Source organism: Leucopleurus acutus (genome assembly GCF_964270905.1).
Source record: "Leucopleurus acutus genome assembly, chromosome: 2".
Lineage (NCBI taxonomy): Eukaryota > Metazoa > Chordata > Mammalia > Artiodactyla > Delphinidae > Leucopleurus > Leucopleurus acutus.
The window spans coordinates 89426799-89440814 of NC_139143.1; the positions used below are offsets into that span (position 1 = coordinate 89426799).

At 35.0% G+C, this 14016-nt stretch overlaps 1 protein-coding gene across 1 annotated transcript in view; it reads left to right on the forward strand.

Annotated features, from left to right (window-relative positions):
* The window catches only part of SPAG17 (sperm associated antigen 17), a gene marked incomplete at both ends in the record, with an annotated part of 215536 nt that overhangs the window by 108812 nt on the left and 92708 nt on the right, over positions 1-14016 (forward strand). The window contains 3 exon segments of the mRNA XM_082833052.1: positions 6149-6323; positions 6326-6335; positions 7902-7999. Coding sequence (XP_082689178.1) covers positions 6149-6323; positions 6326-6335; positions 7902-7999 — 283 coding nt within the window.

Consider the following 14016-nt stretch of genomic DNA (forward strand, 5'->3'; position numbering starts at 1 on the left):
ATAGTCCTTATGTTAAAGTGTATTTTTTCTTATATGAGAATTGTTAGTCCACCTTTCTTTTGATTTCCATTTGCATGGAATATCTTTTTCCATCCCCTCACTTTCAGTCTATATGTTTCATTAGGTCTGAAGTGGGTCTCTTGAAGGCAGCATATATACAGGTCTTGTTTTTGTATCCATTCAGCCAGTCTGTGTCTTTTGGTTGGTGCATTTAATCCATTTACATTTAAGGTAATTATCAATATGTATGTTCCTATTACCATTTTCATACTTGTTTTGTTTTGTTTATGTAGGACTTTTCCTTCTCTTGTGATTCCCGCCTAGAGAAGTTCCTTTAGCATTTGTTGTAAAGCTGGTTTGGTGGTGCTGAATTCTCTTAGGTTTTGCTTGTCTGAAAAGGTTTTAATTTCTCCGTGCAATCTGAATGAGATCCTTGCTGGATAGAGTCATCTTGGTTGTTGGTTTTTCCCTTTCATCACTTTAAATATGTCCTGCCACTCCCTTCTGACTTGCAGAGTTTCTGCTGTAAGATCAGCTCTTAACCTTATGAGGATTCCTTTGTATGTTATTTGTTGTTTTTCCCTTGCTGCTTTTAATATTTTTTCTTTGTATTTAAATTTTGATCATTTGATTAATATGTGTCTTGGCATGTTTCTCCTTGTATTTATCCTGTATGGGACTCTCTGCACTTCCTGGACTTGACTGACTATTTCCTTTCCCATATTAAGGAAGTTTTTAACTATGGTCTCTTCAAATATTTTCTCAGTCCCTTTCTTTTTCTTCTCTTCTTCTTCTGGGACCCCTATAATTTGAATGTTGGTGCATTTAATGTTGTCCCAGAGGTCTCTGAGACTGTCCTCAATTCTTTTCATTCTTTATTCTGCTCTGTGGCAGTTATTTCCACTATTCTATCTTCCAGGTCACTTATCTGTTCTTCTGCCTCAGTTATTCTGCTATTGATTCCTTCTAGAGAAATTTTGATTTCATTTATTGTGGTGTTCATCATTGTTTGTTTGCTCTTTAGTTCTTCTAGGTCCTTGTTAAATGGTTCTTGTATTTTTTCCATTCTATTTCCAAGATTTTGTATCATCTTTACTCTCATTACTCTGAATTCTTTTTCAGGTAGACTACCTAACTCCTGTTCATTTGTTTGATCTGGTGGGTTTTTACCTTGCTCCTTCATCTGCTGTGTATTTCTCTGTCTTCTCATTTTTCTTAACTTACTGTGTTTGGGGTCTCCTTTTTGCAGGGTGCACGTTTGTAGTTCCTGTTGTTTTTGGTGTCTGACCCCAGTGGCTAAGGTTGGTTCAGTGGGTTGTGTAGGCTTCGTTGTGGAGGGGACTAGTGCCTGTGTTCTGGTGGATGAAGTTGAATCTTGTCTTTTTAGTGGGCAGGACCACATCTGGTGGTGTGTTTTGGGGTGTCTGTGAACTCAGTATGATTTTAGGAGGCATCTCTGCTAATGGGTGGGGTTCCCATCTTGCTAGTTGTTTGGCATGGGATGTCCAACACTGGAGTTTGCTGGTCGTTGATTGGAGCTGGGTCTTAGCATTGAGACGGAGATCTCTGGGAGAGCTCTCGCTGATTGGTATTATGTGGGGCCAGGAAGCCTCTGGTGGACCAATGTCCTGAACTTGGCTCTCACACCTCAGAGGGTCAGGCCTGACACCCGGTCGGATCACCAAGACCCTGTGAGCCACACGGCTGGAGTGCCTTCAGAGTTGGAGATGCTGGCCTGGAGTGTCTCTCCTTCTGTGCTGCACATTAGAATCACCTGCTTCTTCCTTGTTTTGCCCCAAAGGTAGTGTTCCACAGAGAAAAACAATAGCCTTGAAAACAGTCACAGCTCTGAGATGGCTTTTTTCCTTTGTGCTTAGTCGGGTTTCCCTTGCTCACAGGGAGCCACATGCAGAGGCATTGCATCCGGCTCTTCCGACCAGAGCTCCTAGTGCGGAATGGCTGCCACCAACACTTCAGCTCAGGCGAGCCATGTGCAGAAGTGAGGCAAAGGACGCTGCATCCAAGATGGCAGCCAGGGACCGTGTCTTACCATTAAATTTATAAACACACATTTTTACTTCAGGATTAATCCCTTTCCTTCCTTTTGTTAGATTCAATTTTCTTAGCTCATTCTTAGCATGCGATTTTTAAAAGTCATACATTCTATTTATATTCTTCTAGAAGTTACACTTATCCCTTTAAATCACATATTTAAACCTTTTTATATAATAGCTAGGGTTAAAGAATATTAATATCATTTCACAGAAAATGTTAAAATCTTTAACATATTTTCACTTACTCCCAACAAATCTCCTACCTCTGATTTAGAAATTGCCTAAAAATTTTATTTCCAATTGTAAAGTAATATTTTTTAGTCATAAATAAGTGGCATAAATAGTTGCCTACATTTAATTGTAAATTTTATTATTTCTTAACTCTTACTTATATCCCATGTTGTCTTGGATGTTTTTTCTTAACGCAGCTGGAAGACATTTGTGAGTAATTCTTTCAGAAAGTATCTGTGGGTGGCAAATTTCCTGAATCATTGCATGCTGAAATATTCCTTATTTTGTTATCTCATTTGAAATATATATATCCGTGTTCTCTCATCACAGATCAGTAGTAATGATTCTGGGTTTTGTTTGAAATGCAGACTTATTGAAAGGTCCTGAGCATAAGAGAGACATGATATGACTTAAGGATGAAACAGATCTTCCTACTTGCTCTCTCTAGAATAGACTACAAGGGGTCGAAGGTAGGAACAAGGAGACTTGTTGGGAGTCTATGGAAGCAATCCTAGCAAAAGGTGGTAGTGACAGACCAGGACGGTAGTGGTAAAGGGAGTGAGAAGTGATCAGATTCTGAATGTATTTTAAATATGTTTTAAAAAATCATTTGGATTTCCTGACAGATTGGAAGAAGAACATGAGAAACAAAAGAGTAGTCAAAGATAACTTCAGGGTATTTGACCTATTCAACTCAACCTGATGACAAGTGCAGACTTGCCATCAGCTAAGAGGTCAAAGGGCTTGATGAGCAGTTTGGAGTGGAAGATCAGGAGTTTGATTTGGGGCATGTTGAGTTTGAGATATCTTTTACCTTCCAAATAAAGATGTTGTGTAACCATAATTCATAGTCTACAATTTTCAGTTTATTTCTTTCTCTTTTTTTAGGCAAATAAGGTATTTTATTATTAAATTTTTTTTATTATTTTTAACTTAATTTTTATTGGAGTATAGTTGCTTTACCATGTTTTGTTAGTTTCTGTTGTACAGCAAAATGAATCAGCTATACCTATACATACATCCCCTCTTTTTTGGATTTCCTTCCCATTTAGGTCACCACAGTGCATTAAGTAGAGTTCCCTGTGCTATATAGTATGTTCTCATTAGTTGTCTATTTTATACCTAGTATCAATAGTGTATATGTGTCAATCCCAATCTCCCAGATCCTTCCACCCCACCCCTTTCTCCCTTGGTATCCATACATTTGTTCTCTATGTCTGTGTCTCTATTTCTGCTTTGCAAATAAGGTCATCTATACCATTTTTCTAAATTCCATATATATGCATCAATATATGATATTTGTTTTTCTCTTTCTGACTTACTTTGGTCTGTATGACACTCTCTAGGTCTATCAACATCTCTATAAGTGACCAGTTTTGTTCCTTTTTATGGCTGAGTAATATTCCATTGTATATATGTACCACATCTTCTTCATCCATTTCTCTGTTGATGGACATTTAGGTTGCTTCCATGTCCTAGCTATTGTAAATAGTGCTGCAGTGAACACTGGGGTACATGTGTCTTTTCAAAGTATGGTTTTCTCTGGATATATGCCCAGGAATGGGATTGCTGGATGATATGGTTACTCTATTTTTAGTTTTTTAAGGAAACTCCATACTGTTCCCCATAGTGGCTGTACCAATTTACATTCCCACCAACAGTGCAAGAGTGTTTCCTTTTCTCCACACCCTCTCCAGCATTTATTATTTGTAGACTTTTTGAAGATGGTCATTCTGACTGGTATGAGGTGAAACCTAATTGTAGTTTTGATTTGCATTTCTCTAGTAATTAACAACATTGAGCATTTTTTTCATGTGCCTATTGGCCATCTGTATGTCTTCATTGGAGAATGACTATTTAGATTTTCTGTGCATTTTTTGATTGGGTTGTTTGTTTGTTTTTTTTATTGAGCTGTATGTGTTGTTTGTATATTTTGGAACTCAATCCCTTCTCTATCACATAGTTTGCAAATATTTTCTCCCATTCCATAGGTTATCTTTTCATTTTGTTTATGGTTTCCTTTGTTGTGCAAAAGCTTTTAAGTTTAATTAGGAGCCATTTGTTTATTTTTGTTTTTATTTCCATTATTTTAGGAGACAGATCCAAAAAAATATTGCTGCAGTTTATATCAAAGAGTGTTCTGCCTATGTTTTCCGCTAAGCTTTTTATAGTGTCTGGCCTTACATTTAGGTCTTTAATCCATTTTGAGTTTATTTTTGTGTATGGTGTTAGGGACTGTTCTAATTTCATTCTTTTACATGTAACTGTCCAGTTTTCCCAGCACCACTTATTGAAGAGACTATCTTTTCTCCATTGTTTTGTATATTCTTGCCTCCTTTGCCATAGATTTTAATTGCCCATATGTGTGTGGGTTTATTTCTGGGCTTTCTATCCTGTTCCATTGGTCTATGTTTCTGTTTTTTGTGCCAGTACCATACAGTTTTGATTACTGTGGTTTTGTAGTATAGTCTGAGTCTGTAGTATAGATTCCTCCAGCTCCATTCTTCTTTTTCAAGATTGCTTTGGCTATTCAGGGTCTTTTGTATTTCCATACAACTTTTGAAAATTTTGTTCTAGTTCTGTGAAAAATGCCATTGGACATTTGATAGGGGTTGCATTGGATCTATAGATAGCCTTGGTTAGTATGGTCATTTTAACCATATTGATTCTTCCAATCCAAGAACACAGTATATCTTTCCATCTGTTTGTGTCCTCTTCAGTTTCTTTCATCAGTGTCTTATAGTTTTTGGAGTATAGGTTTTTTGCCTCCTTAGATAGGTTTATTCCTAGGTATTTTATTCTTTTTGATGCAATTTTAAGTGGGATTGTTTACTTAATTTCTCTTTCTGCTATTTCATTTTTAGTGTATAGAAGTGCAACAGATTTCTGTGTATTAATTTTGTATCCTACAACTTTACCAAATTAACTGATGAGGTCTAGTAGTTTTCTGGTAGTATATTTAGGATTTTCTATGTATAGTACCATGTCATGTGCAAACCATGACAGTTTTACTACTTCTTTTCCAATTTGCATTTCTTTTCTTTAAAAGAGATCAAGAATTAAAGAAAATAATGAAGCAACTTGAGTATAGAATTCATCTAGCTTTATTTTTTCAAAACTTTTATCCTCACTTTCATACAATTTGACAGTAACTAATCTTTATTGTCAAACCTAAATATTTCAACTTTTTTCCCTAGCAACAACTTTCTTTGGACATTCATATATTGTAAGTGTACATAACATTTAGTTAAAATAATTACAATAATCTGTATAAATAGAATAAATGGATTTGGGAGCAAATATTACTGAATCCTGGTAAGCAATAAGATGCTGATGTATACATAAATGCACAAGCAGCTTAGGGTGTAGTATTTAGGATGTGGGTATTCAAGGGCCAGTAAGTTTTATAGCAAGAGTGCAGTGTTTCAGCTAGTACAGTGAGTCACTTAGCTGGTAGTCAATTAAGATAGTACCTATTGTGCTATAAAATTGCCCTAAAAAGAGATTTTGCCATATTACTCTCCAATTAATAGCATTGAGAATGACTGTTTCTCCAAACCGTCATCAACTCTTGGTATTATCAAGCATTTTAATCTTTGGTTTGGATGGAAATATCTAATTTTTAATTTTATACATCTTTAATCATGAAGGAAGCTGAACAATTTTCAAATGTTTATTGGATATTTATATATGACTACTTTGTACAAAATATATTCTAGAATATATTGCTATTACATTTGTTACATGGGCAATTTAGAATCAGTTCATTGTTTTAAATTTCATTTGCACAATCAGTATCTTAAGCACTTGTTGACTTTAATATTAGCTCAATTGTCACCTGCTGTTCTTTGCTTTTTTTTTAGGAATTATTTGGAACTTGTTGCAAAATCCATTCAAGATTGGATCATAAAAGAAGAAACTGTATATCAGGAAGCTAAAATGGCTGAGGAAATCAGTAGGACCAAGAATGAGCTGGAAATAAAATCTTCTGCTGGTACCAAAATTTCTTCTACTAGCAAAATTTATTCTATTAAAAAAATCTAAAAATAAGTAACCAGTTGAACTTATACATAAGTCCAAAGACATTCTATTTATTAATTTAATCAAGACAGTGAACATTTCAGGATTAAAAAGAGTTATCCACAACATTTCTGAGACTCTTCATTTTCCCTAAAAAATAGAATAGCTGCATTCTAAATATGATGAAAATATTTGTTGTATATTGATCGATACTTGTCTTATATTGACCATACTTCCTGCCAGATCTGAAAGATTCAATCTATTCAGATCCAGTGTGATGCTGAGAAATGCCAAATGTCTTTATTTTGCTGGGATTGATAGGTTCACCTATCTAAGTTTTGTTGGCAATATGTGAGTTAGATTCAGAGTCAGTATGTCTCCGTAAGAATCATTATGGCTTCCAAAGTGAGATTAAAACAAGACCTTCCTTAGAAGAGTAAACAAAATAGTCCCGAGACTAACTGGGAGTTAGAATTTAAAAATGAAGGAAAAATGGATTATTGGGGGCCTGTGACATGGACTCTACAGGATGTTGGATCAATAGATATTTTCATTTTTGTTGTTGTCAATTTTTTTGGCTTTGATGCTGTCAGTCAGAGAGAAGAGGGTGAGAAAAAGAGGAAGGATACTTGATAAATAAGTGAAATGTTGAGGTAATTCATCTGGAAAGTAAAGATATTTCACTGGGTTCATACAAAGGAAATGAGCTCTGTGTGAATAATAATTGTTTCTGATAACCAAGTTGAGAGTGATTTCCTATAAAGAAGCAAAACTATATAATTTCCAAAGTTTTTGCAACCACTATAAACTACCAAAGCCAATTTGCTTGGCTTGATTCTAAAATAAAACTTGGAAAACCAAGTCAAAGATGAAGCATTCACCTTTCACCAAAGTGGTTACATAATCCATCCATCAACTCAGCCTTCCTCCTGATGGGGTGCAGCAGGACAGCACTAGGTAATTGGAATACTCGATGGGACTATCTAAAAAGACAGGTAGGGCTGCCCTCTCACAATCGTGTCCAGGCCATACTTTACTGTTAGTAGCAAAAATTGTGGGTTGACTGCCTTTTCTTTATTCTGCTTCTGAGCAGAACCAAAAGCTTAATAATTATCTGGGTGTCTATGGACCAAATTCAGAAAATGGTTTATTTGGAATTGGGATTGGAATACACCTGGTAGGTATTGCATTCAGTTTGAGGCCTCTCAAGTCAGGACAGATGTAAATCTTCACAACAGAATAACTATGATGGCAAGAGGAGGGCTTCAGTATAGAAAGAAAGGTTAAATTTGTTCTGTGTGGTCTTAAGGGGTTAAATTAGGATTAATTAGGTTAAAACTCTAGTGAGAGAGAGTCCAGTTCACTAAAAGCTTCAAAATCTCAACACTTTGAGAATGGAATGTACTGCCTCCACAGATGGTGAGTTGTTCATCCCTAAAAGAGCTCAGTTCCACTTCAGATGTCTACTCTAGAGATGGCAAAAAAAGAATTCAGAGATGGGTGAATGGGGATCCCCTACAACCCAGACGCTTGGTCCTTCGATGAAACCTTATTTTAGAGAGTTTTACTAAGAAGTTTAATTTTCTCTGATTATAGGTAACAAAGAAATGAGCAAAACAGAGATATCAGATCAAGAAAAAGAAAAAGAAAAAGAGAAGGAAAAGATTCCTTTTATTTTAGAAGGCTCTCTCAAGGTAATCCAAGGAAAGACAAATGACACTGACAAATCACAAGTTCAAAGTTATTTTGTGCTAGTTTGTGTGGTATAACAGGAAATGATCTTTTTGCTAAACTTGAAATGACAGTCTCTCCACCAAGCTGTCTCCTCCATCAGATGATAAGCCTTTAGGAAACTATGCCAAAATCCAGGGCAGTGCTTTGTTCATAGTTGGTAAACTCTCTGTATCTGCTGCAGGAAGTTGTTTTTGTTTGCATTTTTATTGGAATTTTTAGTTACAAAAGTAATACATGCTTTTATAAGAAATCAAACTTAACCTGGCTGTCCTAAGACCCTAAAGTCAGAAATATTAATGATTTGGCATGTTCTATGCTTATACAAGCATGCATGCACAAATATAAGAGAGTATTCATGTTTGGTTTTGGTTTAGGTTTGGTATGTTTCTTTTTAACTCTGCTACATGCTTTTTTCTCTTGGCAACATGTCATGAATATCACTTCCGGACAATATCTAGAGATCTAACTTATTTTCATAGCATTATATTAGTCTATGATTTGGATGTACCTTAATTTATTAAACAATTTCCTTAGTAATAAATACCACTTTTTTCTATTTATACAGAAATATTTAACTTTTATGTAGTCAAATCAATCATCTTCGGCCAAAATTTAAAAGACACAATGCCAGATTTTGTCAAGGATGTGAAGTAAAGTAAATTCTCATACACTGCTGATTGAAGTATAAGTTGGTACTTCCACTTTGGAAAATTGGACATACATACTAAAGTTAAGCATATGATTTCTCTTTAACCAAATAGTTTCACTCCTAAGTATATACCTAATATACTTATGCATGCATGTGTTCACCAAGACACATGGACACAGTTTTCCTTGCAGCATTATTTTTAATTCTCCCAAACTGGAAACAATTCAAAGATTCATCAGTAGAATGCCTAGAATGGTTCATGTAATGAAATACTATGCAGCTCTGGAAATAAATGACATATAGCTACACACAGAAATATGGATGAATCTCACACACTTGTTAAGCAAAAGAAGAGAAAGTTAAAAGACTATATACCTTATGTAGGATTTTGTTTACATAAGTTTTTAAATAGGCAAAGTTAAACTAATGTATTAAAAATTAGGATGATATTTGCCTTTGGGGCAGTACAAGTGGATGGTAATTGAGGAGAAGTGTGAGGAAAGCTTCTGGGGAGCTGGAGGTCGTCTGTTTCTTGACCTGGTGGTAGTTTTACAGGAGCACTTACTTGGTGGTAGTTCATTCAGCTGTTCACTTAGGATTTGTGCTCTTTTTGTATGTACATTACAGCTTGTCAAAAAAAGCGTTTTAAAAATCTGTCATTTTTTTTTTTATGGTTTTAGGGCTTCTGTGTTTTTGGTTCCATCAGGTTGATTCCACCTTGAGTTTGTATGTTAATTTTCCTTCACTCTCTTAGAATATTTTCATAGATATCCTTTTTATATTCAGAGATCTAATCTATCTGAAATACATGTTTTGTAGCATAATGTAAGGGTCTTTTTCTCTGCGCAGATGGACTGTCATTTTACTAGTACTATTTAATTAAATGTAATATTAATCCCCACCCCTTAAACAAATTGGAATATTGATATGTCACATATTAGGTACCCATTTTTTAATCCATTTTTATAGATCCCTATAAAATGATAAGAGATGTCCTGAACTCTTCTGAACACTATAGTGTCTACTGAGTGTTTGTGTCCTTCAAAATTCACATGTTGAAAACCTAATCCCAATGTGATGGTATTTTAAACCATTTTTGAATGCTGTATTCTGTTTCAGTTAATTATTCTTATACAAGTACCATACTATTTTAATTACAGTAGCTTTGTTGTAAGCTTATAGACTGTGTAGGCAGGAGCTGATTTTCCCACCTCCATCAGTATGCAGTAACCCTCAAAAGAGCATTGGTTAAGACTGGTGAGCCTCCCTGGCTTCTTGGTATTAATGGTAAAGATAATTACATGGCAAATCTTTAAGTTTATTATTATTTGCTGCTTAATCTTAGTAAATTTTTAAAGTATCTGTTGGTATTGAAACTAATATCTATTGGGGTTTTTTTCCCTTTATTTAGGAGATATATTGAATTATGGAGATTGATTTAACAATATGAATAACCTTTGTATTTCTAAAACAAACTTCTCTTCAGCATTTCCTAAAGTTTAGTCCTTATCCCACAAAACCACATATGCCGTAATTGCCTAGGTATCTCTGGGGGGAGGAGAGACTTAAAATATACGTGTTTTCACTCCATTCTAACTGATCTTTGGGAATAGAACCTAGGAATTTTAATTTTTAGTTAGCCCCTGGGTCCATCTTTATGTACATTATTGATGAAAAATTATAGCACCTTTTTTTTCATGGAATGTTATTATTTTAATATTTTAATTAATATTTTAATATTTAATTATTTTAATAAATAACTTACTCTGTTCTGATAGTATTTTATCTAGAATTTTTGTGTCTATGATGAATGAAATGATAGGCTTTTGTGTTGTTCTTAACAAGCATTACTATTAAGGTTACATTGGCTTCTTTTTTTGGGGGGGAGGTGCTGCACCTCACGGTATGTGGAACTTCCCTGAACAGGGATCGAACCCACGCCTCCTGTAGTGGAAGCATGGGATCTTAACCACCAAACCACCAGGGAAGCACCATGTGTTGTCTCTTTTTTTTAATTTAAGTATAGTTGATGTACAGTATTATATAAGTTACAGGTGTTCAATATAGTGATTCACAATTTTATAAAGACAGCAATGGCTATTACAAAGGCAGCACCTAATCAAAAGATTGTGAAGCCTGTGAAGGTTTCTGCACCCTGAGTTGGTGGAAAGCACTAAGTTGGCAGATGAGATTTTCAAATAAAGATATGACTATAACTAAAAAAAAAATCACTACATTTATAGTTGTTACAAAATATTGGCTATATTCCCTGTGTTGTACAATAGATCCGTGTAGTTTATTTTATACCTAATACTTTGTACCTCTTAATCTCCTTCCCCTATATTGCCCCTCCCCCTCCCTCTCCCCACTGGTAACTACTAATCTGTTCTCTATATCTGTGAGTCTGTTTCTTTTTTTTTATATTCACTAGTTTTTTTTGTATTTTTTAGATTCTACATGTAAGTGATATCATAAAGTATTTGTCTTTCTCTGACTTATTTCACGTAGCATAATACCCTCCAAGTCTATCCATGTTGCTGCAAATGGCAAAATTTAATTCTTTTTATGGCTGAGTAGTATTCTATTGTGTGTGTATATATATATATATATATATATATATCACATCTACTTTAGCTGTTCATCTGTTGATGGACACTTAAGTTGCTTCCATATCTTGGCTATTGTAAATAATGCTGCTATGAAATTGGGGTGCATGTTGGCTTTTAAAATGAATTAAGGAAGCACAGCAAGGTTACTGTATGCAAGATTAACATAGAAAAAGAAATCACTGGAGTTCCTATTCACCAGCAATAACTGATTAGAAAATGTAACATAAAACGAATATCATTCACAAGAGCAACAAAAACTATAAGGTGGCAAGAAAAATAAATTAATAAAAGATTTTTCTTTATGGAGAAAATTACAACATATTATTGAAGGACAATAAACACCTGAATAAGTGGGAAAATATACCATGGTCTGGATGAGAAGACTCAGTTTAGGATATGAAGTATACTCATATACCTTTAAAAGTATATGCTCATACTTTCTTTTGTTTTGTTTGTTTATTTATTTATTTATTTTTGGCTGCGTTGGGTCTTCATTGCAACCTGCAGGCTTCTCTAGTTGCGGCAAGCAGGGGCTACTCTTCTTTGCGGTGTGCAGGCTTGTTGTTGCAGAGCAGGGCTCTAGGCATGCAGGCTTTAGCAGTTGCGGCACATGGGCTCAGAAGTTGTGGCTCGCTGGCTCTAGAGCACAGGCTTAGTAGTTGTGGTGCACGGGCTTCGTTGCTCCACTGCACGTGGGATCTTCCCAGACCAGGAATCGAACCTGTGTCCCCTGCATTGGTAGGTGAATTCTTAACCAGTGTGCCACCAGCAAAGTCCCGTGGGGCTTTTTTTTAATTGGTACGTTTTTCATATCTGTGCCAGGCTGACCTCTTCTAGATCCTGAGTCAGGTCAGCGGGTTTAGGTTTTGTTAGTTACATCGGTTGATTTTGTTTTCTGCTGTGTTCGGTGCACACACTTGACAGCCATCCACTTCTGCTCAGAGGTAAAAGGGTATTCAGCTTTTCTGATATAATCCTGTTGAAGTCCATCAAGACCCATCTTCACTACAAGAGCAATTAAGGCTCCTTCCGTTGGTTTCCCCATTAGAGTGTTGTTTCTAATTACAGCATCATTGCACACACAGCCCGCCTCAACAATTTTGCTAACAGATGGGTTATAGAATCCATGAACAACATCACCATCAACAATCACTTCCCCAAATGGATTGTAGCCAACTCCAGTAACCTCAGCACGCAGGCCATCTGAAGTAAATATGTGGGTAACAGTCATTTCATTCTTCATCAGGGTTCCAGTTTTATCTGAACAAATCATGTTACAGCAGCCCAGAGTTTCAACAATAGGTAGTTTTTTCACAATGGCCCTTTTCTTCACCATTCTCATAACACCAAGGGCTAGAGTCCCTGTGACCACAATGGGAAATAGAAATATATTTCTATCAAAATTTCAGCAGTTTTTTAATGAACCTTGGAAAGCTGATTCTAAAATTAATAAAGAAAAACAAAGGGATAGGAGCTTTCTTTCAGATAGTATTTTACTGAATTCTATCTCTTTATTTTTACCTTTCTGTGGCTTGATAATTTAAGTGTGTCTCTTGTAAACAGGGATTACAAACTAGATTTAAAAAAAATTATACTGATGATTTTTCTTTTAGCAGAAGACTTGAATCCATTTATACCTATTCTAATAAACTATATATTAAGATATATAGTTTATTTTCGATTTTCAATCTGTTTTCTATTTTCCTACCTTTTCCGTGATCCTTTTTTCTTGTTTTCTTTTGTATGTTTTTTTTCTTTTTTACTTGCAATCAATTTGATGATAGGGAGCACTAATTTTAACTCTAAGTAAAATGTTATCCTCCCTCACCAAAAGAATTCTATTTTTCATATTTGTAGACTGTATTCTGGGGAAAAATTGTACTCAGTGAGTTGTCAATAAAATATTTGCAGAAATTACTTTTCTTGCTTGTTACATAAATACCTACACAATATCCTTGATATTGTCTTTTGACCCAAAAAGCCTAAATTATTTACTATCTGGCTCTTAATAGGAAAAGTTTATAATGTATACACTTTATTTCTATTCTTCTAGTGGTTGCTCTAGATTTTCAACTTGTATATATAATTTAATGAAGTCTCAGTAAAATATCTTTCTTCCAGAACAATACAAGGAATTATTAAAACGGCTTACTCTCTCCCAACCTGTGTTTAAGTTTTATCTTGATTTTTTTTGTTCCCACAAATTAGACATTATTATTGTCATTGCTTTATACAGTCAGTGCTATTGAGATTTAGCCCCATGCTTGCCATTTGTTTTGTTGAGCATTTCTTCTCACATCTTCTATTTTGTGAGTATTTCCTTTAGAACTTCCTTTAGTGAGGGTTTGTTGCTATTGAACAGGTCTGAAAAATGGTTTTACTTTACCTTATTTATTAAACATAGTTTTAATTTATAAAATTCTTGGTTGACTTTTTTGTATCCTGTTAGTACTCTCAAGATTTTGTTCCACATTTTTCTACCTGATGCTGTAGTTGTTAATACTGGGTTGGCCAAAATTTTGTTCAGGTTTTTCCATAAGATATTATGGAACAGACTTTTTGGCCAACCCAATAAACTGATTGTCGATCTAACCTGTCATTCTTTTATAGACAGTTCATCTTTTCTCTCTAGCTGCTTTGAAAACATGCGGTGGTGTGCTGGTAAATGTTTAGCATTAGCTCTCTAGGAAAAAAAATTCTGTATAGATAAATAGATAGT